Source organism: Mchenga conophoros, linkage group LG3 (genome assembly GCF_057382185.1).
Source record: "Mchenga conophoros isolate Kocher_MC1m ecotype Shallow Benthic linkage group LG3, M_conophoros_male_GT1.1, whole genome shotgun sequence".
Taxonomy (NCBI): domain Eukaryota; kingdom Metazoa; phylum Chordata; class Actinopteri; order Cichliformes; family Cichlidae; genus Mchenga; species Mchenga conophoros.
Window position 1 is genome coordinate 78,407,206 of NC_140528.1, and position 15,968 is coordinate 78,423,173.

The following is a 15,968-nucleotide window of genomic DNA, read 5'->3' on the forward strand; positions in this document are numbered from 1 at the left end:
GGGTGTCAAACATAAATCGGTCTGGTAAAGACTCCAGTTCAGACCACTGGACAGCTATGATAAATATGATGGAGTTTAATTTTTCCATGCATCTTAATGTTTTCCCCTCCCTTATGGAAATTCATGCATCAAAACTAATAGATAAACAATTAGATGACAGGACCCTTTCTGTTATTTTTTTAACTACTGATTCTGATACTATCAAAATGTCTCTTTTTTCATCCATAGTAACAAAACAAAACAAAAAAGATAAATAAATACATTTAAAAAACAGGATGTTTCCTGTGAATGAAGAAAAACGTTGTTTTGTAATAACAGGGCAGACTGGAGAATGAGCTACCATTTTTTTTAGAAATGTAATTTGACACTTTTATTTCTTAAAATGTATGCCCAAAGAGAGACGCAAGAGATTTCTTACATTTATGTATTTATATTTAGATATGTTGTTGAAAGTGCTCTGCTTTTTCTAATACTAAGATCAAATGTGCAGTTAAACACCTTTATACTGACAGGAAAGGGCCAACTCAAAATCACAGAGGATGAATGTACAAAACGAATTGTTTGTGGTATTTTTACCTTCATCATAGATACTAAAGAACAGCCACTAACTTAATAAATAAAAACAAGCCATTTAGAACTAACGTATGCAGGGATTTTCTAACTCCTTAGCCCTTCTAATTTTAGAGTGAATTAGTGCATAATTTTCCCCATGTTTGCAATTAAACAAATGACCCCAAACCAGTGACTGTACAGGTCTGTGAGGGTCCATGGTTTTGTGGAAGGACTGCACACTTCACCTGCCTCATAATCCTGCCTGACCCTCAGAAAAGAAACCTGTTATAATGGCGTGGAGCAACAACACGAACCCTTTGACAACACTACCAAATATTCTATTCATTTTAGTTAAAGTTTTTAATTAATAAAGAAATAAATGTATATTAAATATGGTATAATACTGTAATTATATAAATAAATGCATTATTTACTGGAAGCCTCGTACGACGCTTTAGCTTTGTTAACAAAGTCATTATTCATGCGAAAAGGTTGCCCACCAACTAAAGGAATGAATGAATGAATGAATGAATAAATAAATAAATAAATAAATAAGTAAATAAAGTAAGTTTACCGTTGACCTGCGCTCGGAAGTGTGCGACGAGTGATGTCATGCGGAGGGAGGAAACCGATCTCAACAGCTAAGATGGCGGAGGAGCAGCAAGAGTCATCACAGGGAGAGATGGAGGGTGAGAGAAACAGTTACACCAACAAATGTCAAGCAAAGTGCGCTGTCATTTCTCTTCTAAACAAAGCTCTTATTCACACGAGCATCTGTAAAGCGTTTCAGCCGTTACCTCCTCCGTGCTGAATCTGGCTGATGTGCAGCGGTGAGGGGCACACAGAGGCCAGAGCTTCTGGGCTAACGTTAGCTAGCTGCCACTGCTACACAAAGAAAAAAAAGCTTGTTTAGTTAATGTCAGGGCAGCAGTGAGTGACAGTTCCAGAGGTTTTGACTTTTGGAAATGCTTAAAATGTGTACTTAATATTAAAGAAAAGACGTCGTATTTTTAGTTTGTAAAACTGCGACTGTCGTCGTGGCTAAAATTTGTTTTGTTTTCGCACAAGTCGCGCTAGCCAAGTTTAGCTGACTGACGTTAGCTTGTAGGTTAACTTGTTTTCATGTTAAATGCTGACCAAGGGCTAAATGCGCTCTTGTTTGCTTATTGGTGTCGGCAGGTGACGAAAACGGAAATGGGAAGTGTGTCTTTGTCAATTGATTTATTCCAGATTTTATTACATTTTGTTTACATGCAGCTGTCTGGCATTATAACGAAATCAGTGGTTTCGCCAGTGAGAAGGAAAACACCGAGCTAAAAGGGCTTTTTGACAAAAGACAAACATTTAAAGCAAAACGACATGCAGGACCTGGCACCGTTACTTTTATTAAGATACTAGTTCCTTACCTACACTGTATTACGGGTAATCAAGTTTATTTATTTATTTTTACATCCAAGATAATGTAGTCGCATTTAATTGTGATTGCTAAATCCAAGCTAGGCGTTTTTAAAAAATATCCTAGAATAACCAAGTAATATAAAGTTATTTCAGTTTTAGTCCCTGGCTTGTTCGGGTATTACATTGTCACACAGCGTTGCAGGTGCAATGCAGGTACACTGACAGTGTCACTAGGTCACATCTGCTTAAACACACCAATTGTAAAAGTGAATGCAGTCAGCGATGGCCCAAATAGGCTTGTTCTGAATCCCATCCAATACCGATACCTTAGCTTTGCTAGCTGCTAATACTGACTAGCGATAGGATACCAGTTTTAATTGAATAATCTATATCAATGTGAGCAAGAGACTAGAAAGTATTCTTTTATGTTTCAGGAAACACGAGACTCAAGTTAAAACATTTCCTAACTTTGAAAAAACTAAAAAGGAATGAATAAATAAATATAATTCTATACAATTTTTGGTATTTGTTAGTGAATTAAAAGAAAACAGCTCTAGGATACACGTGGCAAAGTAAACACAGAGCAACACAGAAGTGAATCGAATGGGCTGGCTCGTTATCACTGATAGCCGGTCCAGTTTTCACGGTTGGTATCGGATCAATATCCAATCCAAATATTGAATTTGTGCAACAGTTGTTTTCCTAGTAGCAAACGCTTGCATCCTAACTTTCTGAAACACTAGAAGGTGGAACTAGCTTTCAGTTCATCCTTTTTTCAATTTTTTCATTTTTTTAAACCACAGATCTGGGCAGTAGATCACATTAGGGTCCCTCTACTAAAGACGTTAACCTAATCAGTTTTTAAACATTAGAGTTTTCTCAGACTAGCATCCTTTGACGAAACATTAACACCTCTATACAGCTTGCACAGTTTGGGAAGATGGAGTTGTGCTTTGATACTGTAGATGTTTGTAGGGCAGTTTCAGTCTCAGTTTCAGAACTGTTACAGTGCTATTGTCTGTATATAGCACCATAAATATAGTAGCATTTATGGTATTGTAAATCTGCTTCTAGTCTGATGTGCAGTTAAAATCCCAATGCCACAGCTTCACCATCCTCCATGTCGGCCAGTATGTCATTTAAGTACTACTCTACTCCTGAAGCCTCTTAAATATGTCACCTTTGTCTTACAGGAGTGAACTGCCTAGCATATGATGAGGCCATAATTGCTCAACAGGACCGGATTCAGCAGGAGGTAAGAAAGCCTTTAGTTTGGAAAGCAAAAAGAAATAAAGATGACTTTGTGTTATTCTCGGGATCCGGATGAGCAAATTTCCACATTCCACTGTAGGGCTGCCACGATTAGTCGACTAGTCACGATTACGTCGACTATCAAAATCGTCGACGACTGATTTAATAGTCGACGCGTCGTTTGAAGCTTTGTAAGATCCCAAAAGCAGGAATAAGTAGCAGGATTTAAGAGTGTAATAACGGACTGAAACAGAAGATGGCAGCACTGCATGTACAAGGATGCCAGCTGCCGTTAAACCCCGAAGAAGAAGAAACTGTGTCCCAGAATTCATAGCGCGGCCCAGCGCAGTTGTCAACAATGGCGGCAGCTAGTTAGTTTTAATATTACTCTTATTATTCTTTCTGGGTCACAAAATAAACGTTTAACATATTTTCAGGTGAGAATGTAGCTGTGTAAACCTCAAATATCTGCTCAGTTTATCAGGACACCACATATTTTCAAAAGCGCTCCGACGTTTTCGGAGACGTCTGTTACCCACTAGCTCGATAGCTAGCCGGGGGCCATGAGAGCACCGGACTCCCGGCAGATCGTTTTCAAACCCACCGCCCTACTCAGGTTAAACATGATATATAAGTCACTTAGATAACTTAAAAATGTTATTGTTTGGCTTTTTTCAGTATTTTATTTGTTCCTGAGTAAATCGGCTGAGTTTATTAAACTCCACCGAAACAATCTGCACATTTAATTAAAATTCAATTAACTATCATCTTGTCTTTATTTTTAGTTAGCACAGACCTTAAACACTTAAAGCTGTAAGCTAATGATAGTTATATAAGAGCAGATGCTGCTGGTGCAATAAGCTGTACTTTTACGTTCAATGGATGATGATCTGATTAGTCGACTAATCGCAAAAATAATCGGTGACTAGTCGACTATCAAAATAATCGTTTGTGGCAGCCCTATTCCACTGTCTTTATTTATTTATTTTTTATTTTTATTTTTTCACAGTTACAACTTCAGAAATCTCAGATGACATGTGGACAGGGCTATAAAAGCATCATTTGCACTCTGAACACAAATGAGATGCATTTCTTTGAGAATCTATCTGTGCAGTAATTACACTGACCTTGACCTGTAACAGGCTTTATGTGCACAGCTGTGAGATTATGATGAGCATAAAAAGAAATGTCACTAATGCATAATCACTGACATACTGTTTAATAAAAAGTCTAAAAACAAGTATTGAGATGGATTGCAATGACTAATTTGCAATTTTGTGTGTGTGGTTGTGCAGATAGCCAACAGTAACCCTTTAGTGTCAGACAGACAGGACCTGTCGGTGCTGCAGAGCGAGTACGCTGAGGATGACACGGTTTATCAGCTCAAGATCAAGGTCAGTCAGAGCGCTGCACCTCTCAGGTTACTGCAGCCACACGTCAATCCAAAGTTTCTCTGTTTAAATTCGCAAAAACTGTTTTGGATCTGGTGTTACAGATTTTTTTAAAATTATTGTTATTACAGGACCTGCACAAAAAATACTCGTACATTCGCAAGACGCGACCAGATGGAAACTGTTTCTACAGAGCCTTTGGCTTTGCACATCTCGAGTCCCTGCTAGATGACAGCAAAGAACTTCAGAGGTGAGTGCCAGAGTGGTTACTGTGTGTGCTCTGCTGGCTGTTAGTGTCTATGCTCAAATTCACACTTCATCATCATCTCAGACGATTTAAATGCGTTCTGCTGCTGTTCTGTCTGTTCATCGGATGTATGAGTGTGTGTGGGCAGTACACTGTGTTCTGTTTTCAATATTTTAAAATTCGGATAAGCACATAGGCGGCTGTAATATTTACAATTTTTACTTTTTAAATACACATTTTGTCTCATCAGGTTCAAAGCAGTTGCAGCTAAAAGTAAACTGGATCTGGTTAACGAAGGTTTCACTGAGTTTACTATTGAAGATTTTCACAATACTGTGAGTATTCTGGCAAACCTAAATGACTATTTTTGTGAAGTTGCTACAAATGCAAATGGATGTCATCTAGTTAGATACATTTGTTTTATTGTCTGGTTTTTTTTTACATTGTTGCTGTAAATAAGCTTAAAAAAAGAGGTGTAAAACCCTCAACCTGATTGACAGCATATCATTTGTTATGTTGGTTAAGGTGCAAATGATTTTTCCTTATTGATTAGCCAATTTTAGATGGCCATCTGCCAGAGCACATGTTTTGGCCAGTTAAATAGAAAGTTGGCAAGCTGAGGCCTGAGTACATGAGTCTAAACATGTAAATCTTGTTTTTCTTGCTAGTTCATGGACCTGATTGAGCTATGTGAGAAACAGCCGAGCCTGCAGGAGCTGCTGAACTCCTTCAATGACCAGAACGTATCAGACTATGTGGTGGTGTACCTGCGGTTGCTCACCTCAGGCTACTTGCAGCGACAGCATACCTTCTTTCAGCATTTCATAGAGGGTGGGCGCACTGTCAAGGAGTTCTGCCAGCAGGTGAAGGTTTTCCCTACGTAGATAATCATTTTCCTGCTTTTAAATTTAAATATAATGTACATAACTGTTGAACTGTTATGACATGTTATGACTGTTTGCCATTCTGGTACAAAAAACACGTTTTATTGTCTGAAACTCGCACCTAATGTGCTTTTTTCTTCTCTTTTTCCAAGGAGGTAGAGCCAATGTCTAAAGAAAGTGACCACATTCACATCATCGCCTTAGCTCAGGCCTTGGACGTATCCATTCTGGTGGAGTACATGGATAGAGGAGAGGGAGGAACAGTCAATCACCACGTCTTTCCCGAAGGCGGAGACCCCCGCATCTTCCTCCTCTATAGACCTGGCCATTACGACATCTTGTACAAATAGCACTCCTGGCCACAGCCCATCTCATGCATCTCCTGCTGTGTGCCGCAGCAGCGCATTCAAGAAATCCTACCAGCAGCCATGCTGATGAAGCGTACATCTGTGTATGAGATTACACTCGTGTATTTGGAAAAAAAAAACGAAAAAGAGAGAGAAAATCACATTACTTGCCTCATTTGCCCTTCTTGCCCCAAACCCCCAAATTTACCTTCAGTCATGACAAAATGATTAAATTAAAAAAAAAAATCTTTGGAAATATAGAAGTGACTCCAACCATTTAGAGTTGTACAGGGTTTTTTTTTCTTTTGTGGTTGTAAATGTTATCTACTTGCTTTGTTTCTTTTCCTTTGTTACACTGCGTTTCATTGAGTTTTATTAAAGCAATTTACATCTTATTTCTTGTGTCAGTATGATTTTTGTTTTTCAGTTAAATATTGAAAGTTGAGAATAACGTTCTAAGTCTTTTTGTGTAAACAACACTGCACGTTGATGCATATTTGATGTCAGAACTGTGCTGCATCCATCTGTAGGAACCTGGTATAACCATACTTGAATTGAAAGCATTATTGCATTATTCCTGCAGGGAGAGGAGAAAGAAGAATATGGGACTATACAGTAATAAATAGTATATGACCTACAAGAGAAAACGTACATGTTAAAAGGTTTTTGGTACCTAGAAAGCGTTTGATATGTAGTTCTCAATATACAGATGTCAGTGATGTACACGGACAGCTGCTTTTTGACAGAATGGTTAAGTGGGTGTATGTTGTTTACGCTTGCACTCACACACATGCGCAGTTCCGTCACTGCAGCATAACCGAACCAAAGATCGTCTATAACCATAAAATACTTTGCTCTTTAGCATTTTATGGACGTTGAGTCCTGTTGGTACCAAGAAAAAATACCAAAGTGAGAACTCTTACGTTAAAGGTTAGAGTGAAAGGCAAGATGTCTCCGTTTTTAAAGTCATTTTTGTCAGGCAGAAGAGTTTTGGGGGCTTATTTGCGGTATCATTCTTCTCTAACTGGTATGTATAAACATGTTATATTTTTTTAATACCAGGCTAGCCTGACTGAAATGTGTTCATGACATTTCATGCTACACGTGACTGCAGACTAATAAGCTACAGCTAGCAACTAGCTACAACACCTTAGCCATTCACAGAGACGAAGGACTCTGCTGTGACTGGGGTGCAAGCTAGTGACGTATTCACTGAAAAAAAAGCAGTTGTACCACGAGGTAGTCCTGTAGTACAGTCGGCTGCTAGTTTACACATTAAAGCCCATTAAAGGTCATCGTAGCTGTGTAGAAAGATGTGCTTTAAGTCTCTAATCGCAGCCGCAGTGTGCCTTCTAAACAATTGTGCAGACCACAGTTGGGCAACACTTAGCCAAACACCTGTCAACAACATCATAAACCGCAGCTTCCGAAAAGCTGAACCAAACAGCAAAGCATGTTTATCACGTGGATTTGACTGAAAGGTTTTGTGCATCTTTACAACAATATCAGCAATGCATAAATGTATCTTATACACACTGCTGTTGTATAAACTTGGAAATCACATTAAAGTTGAGGGAACTTCCTCAAAAGAAACTATTAATGTCTATTTATAACCTAAGAAAAGAGCTCAGTCATGATCATGCTAAAATAACCGATGTTTTGTGTATTACTGATAACTCCTGTGTCCCATCTTTGTTTCACTGTAGCTGAACTGATTGAAAACATGGATAAGAAAGCAACCTGGGACCGCTTCTACACCGAGACCAGCAGCGGGAAAGCCACCTTCAAAAACTTTGAGTGGTTTTTTGGTTTCGATTCTGTCCGAGACTTCATCATGCCCCTCTTGCAAACTATGTCTCGCCCAGACGCTGCGCTCCAGGTGGTGGATATGGGCTGTGGTACGTCAGCACTGGGACCCTCTATCTACAGGCACTCTCCTGTCTCCGTCCATGTCACTTGTGCTGACATTTCCCCCATAGCTGTGAAACTAATGCAGGAACACATTCAAGCTAAAGCCATTCAACCTCACAGCTGTTCTTCTCAAATTGAGTTCGTAGAGCTGGACTGCACACAGCTTGATAAACGCTTCAGTCCTAGTACTGTGGACCTTATAATTGACAAGGGGACCACTGATGCCTTGTTAAGGTCCAGGGAGGGGAAGCGAAATGCCAGCCTGGTCTTGAAGCAGTGTTTAAGGGTGTTGCGGAGTTCAGGGTCCTTGCTCCAGTTTTCTGATGAGGACCCTGACTCCAGGCTTATTTGGCTGGAGACGGCTGCACAGGATCCGGGAGTGATGACAGCAGATGTTGGGGTGCAGGAAGTTGGAGAGCTAAGGGGGATCCATTACTACTGCTACCAGGTGACCCCTCATCCTGCTCTATAACTGAAACTTTTTACTCCAATAAATAAATAAAATAATACAACACAATTGTAATATCATCTCTGAACTGTAAATCAGTGTTTCATGTTTGAGTTGCATAGATTTGGAAATCTCTCTCTTTCATTACTTGTCACACACTGCCATCTAGTGGCCAGCAGGCACCCAGCATCCAGGATTTCAATCCCATCCAGCAGAACACAACACTGTGATACAATTTGCAAAGTAAATGTTCTCTATACTTACATCACACATATGCCTCTTTTAGAGAAATATTTTAAAGACATGTAGAGTAGAGTAGAAACATTTCCAGGCCTGGAGACGGCAGTTTTAGGTACACGTTAGTAATGTTTAAAGCCCAGTAGTTTTGGGCGATCATATTATGGAAGTACTTCTATATATATCTAACTTATATATAGAGAGATAAGTAGGCAAAGTTGTTGTGATGTTGTGGCAGTGTGTTTTCCAGGTCGCGACCACATTGCTCATTTCCTCTTTGTAAACAGAAGAGTAGCTCTAGGTACAAAGTACCAAAGTTACAGTGCACTACAATAGGGTAGAAAGAAAAGGGAAGAAAAAACATCAGCTAGACACATTAATGGTTTCCAATCAAATTAATATTTTTTGGCAGTGATGGATCTCCCGCATTCAGATATTATTTCTGATTTATTAATTCATGTTACTCAGATTTATTTATGAGAAACATCTAAATACCTTGCAGCTTTACATAATGCATTACAAATGTCATTCGGTTCATCCAATTCTAGCTTTTTGGGAGGGTGGGTGGGTGGAAAAGGTGTCTCTCTAACACAAACACAACCGCTCACACCTATGGGCAAAACAACCTAACCCCACTGAGGCTTTAATGCCTCTGTGGGAAGAAGCTGGACTACTCACACACAGAGAGAAACGCCACAAAGAAATGATGATGAGGGATGCTTGTTGGGAGGTAACAGTGCATTGTGCATTTCAACCTGTCAGGCAGTAGTCCCATGCGTTTTCGAATCCTCCACCATCATACCAGTCTCCAAAAGACCGGACATGTCCACCTTAAACGACTTCAGGCCAGTGGCACTCACACCAATTGCCATGAAATGCCTCGAAAAACTGGTTCTCACACACATCAACCACATGGCCCAAGACACTGCTGATAGCCCTCAGTTTGCCTACCCCCCCAGTCAATCAGTGGATGACAGGGTGTAGCAATACCCTTACACCACGCTCTGCAACATCTGGAAAGTAGCAGAATGTATGCCATTAGATTTATTTCTTGATTTGTCCAGTTTTGTTGTGGAAGGTGTGAGGTTAAAATATTCATTTGAAGTCTTCTTGAAGTGGGAATGGCAAAATGCTTCTTCAGCTTCAGGATCTTCTTTGGTGTGATACTCCTGAACTTTGCCAACATGCCACCCAGTGGGACATACCAGTGGCCTTTAGTCTTTGCGTTGTTAGTCTGTGAGTATTGATTATTGCCACACTCCTACTGCAGTTTGTGCAGATCAGTTAAAAAAGTATCAGGAACAAAGTATCAGGCTCGACTTTTCTGAATTTGTTTTTATTTTCTTATGACATAAATGTTAAAACACTAATTTAACCGATAAACTGTTATGGGAAAATATTAAAAAAGAGAAACAGTGTGATTAAAAATAGATTTTAGAGGAAACGCTGCTCAATCTGATGAATGTAAAATATGTATGAAAATACTCTGATTAAATATTAGCATGAATTTTAACCAAATGAAGCTTGTTTATGAATGGCAGCAACGCAGTTCAGTGACTCATCATCATCATCATTGTCACCACCATTTGTAAAATCATTCTTTAAACAAGCTGAGAAATGTTACTGGCTCGTCTTCATCCCCCTGCTCAGCATTCATGCAGAAAAATGGCGGGTTGAGTTTTTGGGGATCGACTAATCCAATGACATTGTTATAGAAGCTGAAAAACAGAAACAAATGAAGCAAAAATGAATCAGAGGATGCCAACAGTTCTCTTCAACCAGGATCACAGATTCTCAGAGACTTTAGAGTGTGAGAAAAAGCCAGTGCCCTACTGAGGGACCCAGTTCAGTGTTTACTGGCAAATATTAAGGAAAAAAAACGCAACGTGACAAATAGTTTTTGAAACATGCATGAAAGTTCTAGAACAATATTAAAAGCCTTCTGCCCACTGACCTGTTGACCACCCAGTCACCGCTGCTGGTGTGGTACAGAGTACTGACGGGGATGCATCCAAACTGGGTGACAGTGGTAAAGTACTTGGCTGCAGAAACAAGAAGTGGATCACATGGGAGCCGAGGCAGCGCAACCAGACAAGCAGGTTTGTTTGTGATCAACACAAGCTTATGTAAGAGAATGTCATGTGTTACAAACTAACACATGACTTTGCAATTTTTCGCTTTGATTTCCTCTTATTGTACCTGATCCCGTCTTCGTCTTCTCCTCCCCGTACCAACTGTTGACCAGGACTCCCTGTCCAGGACCAGAGGAGGCGCCCAACACAACCTGGCCCATCAGGGTGGCATTTCTTGGAACTGCCAGCGGATGGAAGTCAGGGCTCAGATGCTGCTTAGTGCATGTGCGGTTCTTGTTGTTTATTTTGTACATAACACCCTAGAGGACAGGGCACCATTACACAGTCATTTATGGTATCCAGGATAAACTTGAATGCAAATATTACTGCTGTGCCGTCGCTACCTCTCTGTACAGTAGAAGCACATCAAGGTGGTAGGTCTTATTGTCATAGAGTCCAAACTGTCTGAAGCGGATGCGCTCTCCCAGTCCATCATAGATGTACTTGGAGAATGCCAGCAGTTTCTGATTTGCAGTGGACTTTCAAACAGAGGCAAATGTTCGTCATTGCAGATTACTTCTCACAGATTACTCTGAATAACTAACAACTGCATTAAGTATCAGTTGTTATTGCAACACTCAAATGTAATCGAGGGATATGAGAGGAGACTTACCACAGACAGGCTTCCGCTCATCAGTGGCGGGTATCCTGTGAAAATTAAAGCATTTTGGAGGATTTACACTACAGATGTGCTACATTGCTAACTTGGTCATTCTACACTGAAGCAAAAACAAATCGGCACTATCAGTTCTGATGCTAAAGCAAGAGAACTGCTGCATTTGGAGACATTTGAAGAAAGAGGACTTTCTTCAGATGTTTGCGTACTCACTGCAATGCCGTGGTCTCTGAGCGAGACAGCCCACGGACAGGCACACAAGCAGGACGAGGACCTTCATGCTGTTCGATTGCAGATCTGAATGTTTTCCTCTGCAACAGCTGCTCATATGATACTGCTTCAAAAATATCACTTCCTTAAAAAACAAGCAGGTGATACTCCCATTCTGTTTTCGCTGCCAAGTTTTTTGTTTGTCATTTCTCAATACGCCAGTTATGTGAGAATAAAAGTCAAGGGGAATGTCTTTTAATAGTAGAAACTGCGTTTTAGCTGTTTTGACCCCTAACTAACAAACCAAGGGGAGGAGCTAGAAGGCTGACTGAAGAGAAAGTTGAGAGGATAGACTGCATGTAGATGTAAAAGAGCAGCATTTGTAACCTTAACCACTCCCACTTCATATGTACACAAACTACTTTAACAAGCTAGAAACTATGTCTGCTGGTAAAGGTGACTAGTGTCACCTCTCTGGTGAACCAACCCAGAAAGCAAGTAACAACTGGAAACCAGCAAGGTGGGCATTAAACATAAAGACTTTTGATCCTCCAGGACTTTTTTTTTTCTCTTGAAACCATTAAGTCACATGTTGGTTTTTTTGTGTCAATAGACAGATTGTGAGAATACATCCTTCTTTACCTTTTCTTATGAAACAAGAAATACACCGCATGCATTCATGCGTTACATTTATATTGATGAACACAAGATGTGGCCACAACACAGTGTTAGAAAATGGGAAGTAAGAAAAGCAAATATGACAGGCAATAACCTGTTACAAAAAAACCAAACCAAACCAGATGATTTGTCGAACCGCTTTATCATTTTCTGCATGCCAAAAAGATTGCAAAGTTCATCCCGGTTAGAGATACACAGAAAGAACAATGAGGCCAAACTCGTCCTCCATGTTTTAAACAGGAATACGGGGGAGACAGCATTTTACATGCAATTACATGCCATTCATTTTTACTTATATAATGCCAATTTCCAACATTGGTGATCTCAGTGCACTGCGTAAGATAAAAACCCGCCGAAGCCTTCACTGCAGCTTAAAGAACAAGCTGGTGAAATCTTCAGGCTTCTCTCCATTCGACGTCATCTCTGTTGGGCAGAAGTCGGGGGGGTTGAGCTGACCAGGGTCAGAAATCCCAACGACGTTGTTGAAGAAGCTGGTGAGCACAAAAAAAAAAAAAGGGACACAGCTTTTACTTGGACGGACGCAAACGTATTTCATTCTACATTTTTCACACTATAGACTTGAGAGGAAACGAACCCTGTCGCCATCCATCCATACTCTTGTGTCTGGTACATAGTGTTGACTGGAATGCATCCGAATTCAGTGAAGGTGGTCAGGTACTTTCCTGGAAGGACAGACATGAAATGTGTCCATAAACAGAGTGCAGATAAACAGCCAGGATGACAGTTCTGAACATTAGATGCCAACTCACCTGTGTTTCCAGGAAGATTTCCAGTCCAGGTGTTGACCAGGAGTCCTTCACCAGGTCCAGATGAGCTGCCCAGGACGGCTTGGCCCACCAGAGTTGAATTTATTGGGATTTCCATAGGATGGAAGTCTGCCTTCAGAGGCTTTTTCTTGCATGTACGAGCTTTGTCGTCGATCTCATACATGGCAGCCTGGTGCATGAGTTGTGGGGTAAGAATGAGAATTTCTTTTGCTGTTACATACAATAGGATTCAGTCTAAAGATGATGGTTATTTCAGTAACTTCTGTTTGCTGAAGATGGAAATAACAACCAAAACCTAGCACAGAAATAACATATATGGGTGCTCACACCCAAAATTATGCCATAATATCTATTCTAATCAAGAGAAAGATGTGCTAACCTTAAACTAATTAAATATGCTGTCATTGTCGGGGTTTTTTTTGTTTTGTTTTTTTAAATATGGCCCGCTTTTTATTGTGTCAGTTGCACATGCTTACGAGTTCCCATTATATTCCAGTAAAACATTAAGGAAAGAAAATACTTTCTTATAACATGTTGTGTTGTTGGCCTCATGCGTCTCCACTTCAGTAGAATCGTATCAGCAGTGATTTGCACACTAAAACAAATATTTGAGACGTTCTTGTGTTTGCTTTGGTCACCTCTCTGAAGAGCAGCAGGGCGTCATAGGTGAAAGACTTGTTCTGGTAGTTCCCCAGCTCCATGAGCCGGACCCTTTGTCCCCATGCATCGTACAGGTATTTGGCATAAACCCACAGCTTTTCATTCTGTGTGGACTGGAGAAACAGAACGCAAGATTGTTGACATCTTTCTCGTTCACACAGAATATGAATGACAATTAAATGTGGTTGCACGTTTGGTTCAAGTACAACTTTCATTTTCTTTGTTTGCTTTCCACACTGTCAGACGTGCTCACTCGCCATAAACATCAATCTGGACCTTGACCTGAGCACTGAAATGTCTGGACTTGTATCTCAACACCACAAGACCACCTCATTCCTAACTCTGATGCAGTGGCTGACACACTTTTATTCTTTTTTAAATGCTTTTTACCCACTGTTCACCCAAACATTAAACAATGGGTCATATTTTATGTTTCAATCAAACATTGCTAATGCACAACAACAACAGAGGCTCATTTCTCCCTCATAATTAATAGCAACAGCAAAAGTTTTAAGTACACAAAGCATAAACTCACAACAGTGAGGGCTCCAGTCAGAAGGGGAGGGCTTTCTGCGTGAAATAAGAGAAAACAGAATTATTTATTAATATTTACAAGTCAGCGAGAGAAAACAGCAATGAGAACCCAACAGTGAGCTATCACTGTAACCACAACGGAGCTCGTCTCCGATTTCCTTTTTTACTTACTGCATGGGCGAGGTTTCTCTGCCAGGCAGCCTGCCAGCACGCACACTAACACCACAAAGAGTTTCATCTTCGAGGAATCCGCAGACTTTCTCACAGGTAGTTGCGAAGTCTCCGTTGCTCTAGAGGAGCTGCACTTCCTTATATATGCTGACAGATGACCAGACAGGCCTAGATGCTTCCGGATTTTATTTTCAACCAACATCTGAGGGCTCAAGTTCAGATTCGGGTGTTGTCAGGGTGAGGTCGCAGTGTAAGCCCATAAAAGGAAATGTCTTTGTACATTAAAAGCTGGTTAATGTTTTCCAAGGGCAAGAGCCTCATACAGCAGAGTGTGTGTAGACTGTAAATGCTTACAAATGTACAAATTCTGCAGCAAAAGTGAAACATAACCCCATTATGACCACCTGCCTCATATTGTGTGATGCACTCTGTATCCTGACATCTTTCTATCAGAACCACATTTAATCTGAGCTACGGCAGCTCGTCCATTGCTCGTCCCCACGTTTTATCAGTGAGCCTTGGCTGTCCACGACCGAGTCTCTGGTTCACCACTGTTCTTCATGGACCACTTTTCATAGATACCCACACCGGCCACCGCAGATTGAGAACATCCCACAAGAGCTGCAGTGTTTGGAAATGTTCTGACTCAGTCTCCAAACAGTCACAGTTTGGCGCTCGTCAAACTCACGCTAATCGTTACGCTTGCAGTTTTTCGTGCTTCTAACACACCTTTGAGGGCAAAATGTTCACCTGCTCCCTTACATATCCCACCCACTAACGTCTGCCACGATGAAGAGACCATCGGTGTTATTCTTCCATCTGTAGGTGCTTATAATGTTATGCCAACTCTATTCATACAGTGCACTTACAGTGAGGACAAACTTCAAAAATACACCGCTTTCCAGTCGAATATTCATAACAGCGCTTAGTGATACTGTGTCATACTGCGCTTAGTGGGCCAAGGGTAAAGCATGCTGTGTTTACAAAAGAGGGCAGCTCATAAAGCCCGAACAGGATTTTGGCCGAATGGGGACGGGTAAACATGTGCGCATGAATGACATCACTGTCATGTGACTGTAGAGGTGTGTGACTGCTGTCAGCAGACCTAACCACCTGACAGCTTTAGATAAACTTACAAACCTACTACTTTAAAATGCATTAATTACATATAAGCCTATACAAAACTTGTAGTTATAAGATAAGATAAGATAAGATAAGATAAGATAAGATAACCTTTATTAGTCCCACACGTGGGAAATTTGTTTTGTCACAGCAGGAAGTGGACAGTGCAAAAGTTATGACGCAAAAATTAGAATACAATAAGAATAAATACAGTACACAGCTGTACAGAATAGAATAAAATAAAATACTATATACAGTAGAATAAAATAGAATAAAAATATACAATAAGATAAAAATAGAATACGAATACTTTCTAATATTGCAGTTCACACACATCCTTTGCAAGTTATGCTATGTGTAGTATTACAGTGTAGATTCTCCGAATTATTTT

The 15,968-nt window shown here is 40.3% G+C and overlaps 4 protein-coding genes across 4 annotated transcripts; 2 read left to right on the plus strand and 2 right to left on the minus strand.

Moving 5' to 3' along the window:
* The first annotated feature begins 1,106 nt into the window (after positions 1–1,106).
* Positions 1,107–6,465, plus strand: LOC146580647 (ubiquitin thioesterase OTUB1-like). Its single transcript, XM_085267400.1, has 7 exons — positions 1,107–1,241; positions 3,144–3,205; positions 4,497–4,595; positions 4,724–4,842; positions 5,090–5,174; positions 5,508–5,702; positions 5,876–6,465. Exons 1-7 carry the CDS (start codon positions 1,160–1,162, stop codon positions 6,071–6,073), a joined length of 840 nt encoding a protein of 279 aa, XP_085123526.1. The 5' UTR covers positions 1,107–1,159; the 3' UTR covers positions 6,074–6,465.
* A 478-nt stretch (positions 6,466–6,943) lies between these two features.
* Positions 6,944–8,558, plus strand: cskmt (citrate synthase lysine methyltransferase). Its single transcript, XM_085269658.1, has 2 exons — positions 6,944–7,097; positions 7,777–8,558. Exons 1-2 carry the CDS (start codon positions 7,019–7,021, stop codon positions 8,451–8,453), a joined length of 756 nt encoding a protein of 251 aa, XP_085125784.1. The 5' UTR covers positions 6,944–7,018; the 3' UTR covers positions 8,454–8,558.
* Positions 8,559–9,975: 1,417 nt separating this feature from the next.
* Positions 9,976–11,928, minus strand: LOC146580649 (ependymin-like). Its single transcript, XM_085267403.1, has 6 exons — positions 11,628–11,928; positions 11,412–11,446; positions 11,143–11,277; positions 10,866–11,058; positions 10,621–10,708; positions 9,976–10,384 (listed from the first exon to the last, which is right to left on the minus strand). Exons 1-6 carry the CDS (start codon positions 11,740–11,742, stop codon positions 10,261–10,263), a joined length of 690 nt encoding a protein of 229 aa, XP_085123529.1. The 5' UTR covers positions 11,743–11,928; the 3' UTR covers positions 9,976–10,260.
* Positions 11,929–12,427: 499 nt separating this feature from the next.
* Positions 12,428–14,637, minus strand: LOC146580650 (ependymin-like). Its single transcript, XM_085267402.1, has 6 exons — positions 14,456–14,637; positions 14,286–14,320; positions 13,729–13,863; positions 13,073–13,259; positions 12,898–12,985; positions 12,428–12,793 (listed from the first exon to the last, which is right to left on the minus strand). Exons 1-6 carry the CDS (start codon positions 14,520–14,522, stop codon positions 12,664–12,666), a joined length of 642 nt encoding a protein of 213 aa, XP_085123528.1. The 5' UTR covers positions 14,523–14,637; the 3' UTR covers positions 12,428–12,663.
* Between the last annotated feature and the right edge of the window lie 1,331 nt (positions 14,638–15,968).

Bases quoted from the DNA above. Each gene is read 5' to 3' on its own strand.
- LOC146580650 (XM_085267402.1), bottom strand. From the start codon at position 14,522: ATGAAACTCTTTGTGGTGTTAGTGTGCGTGCTGGCAGGCTGCCTGGCA. The intron at 13,864-14,285 runs GTGAGTTTATGC...CTGTTTCTCCAG, and splicing joins TGACTGGAGCCCTCACTGTT to TCCACACAGAATGAAAAGCT. The intron at 13,260-13,728 runs GTGACCAAAGCA...CTCATGCACCAG, and splicing joins CCCTGCTGCTCTTCAGAGAG to GCTGCCATGTATGAGATCGA.
- LOC146580647 (XM_085267400.1), top strand. From the start codon at position 1,160: ATGTCATGCGGAGGGAGGAAACCGATCTCAACAGCTAAGATGGCGGAG. The intron at 3,206-4,496 runs GTAAGAAAGCCT...GTGGTTGTGCAG, and splicing joins AGGACCGGATTCAGCAGGAG to ATAGCCAACAGTAACCCTTT. The intron at 4,596-4,723 runs GTCAGTCAGAGC...TTGTTATTACAG, and splicing joins TTTATCAGCTCAAGATCAAG to GACCTGCACAAAAAATACTC.
- LOC146580649 (XM_085267403.1), bottom strand. From the start codon at position 11,742: ATGAGCAGCTGTTGCAGAGGAAAACATTCAGATCTGCAATCGAACAGC. The intron at 11,278-11,411 runs GTAAGTCTCCTC...TCTGTTTGAAAG, and splicing joins TGAGCGGAAGCCTGTCTGTG to TCCACTGCAAATCAGAAACT. The intron at 10,709-10,865 runs GTACAATAAGAG...TTGTTTCTGCAG, and splicing joins GAAGACGAAGACGGGATCAG to CCAAGTACTTTACCACTGTC.
- cskmt (XM_085269658.1), top strand. From the start codon at position 7,019: ATGTCTCCGTTTTTAAAGTCATTTTTGTCAGGCAGAAGAGTTTTGGGG. The intron at 7,098-7,776 runs GTATGTATAAAC...GTTTCACTGTAG, and splicing joins GTATCATTCTTCTCTAACTG to CTGAACTGATTGAAAACATG.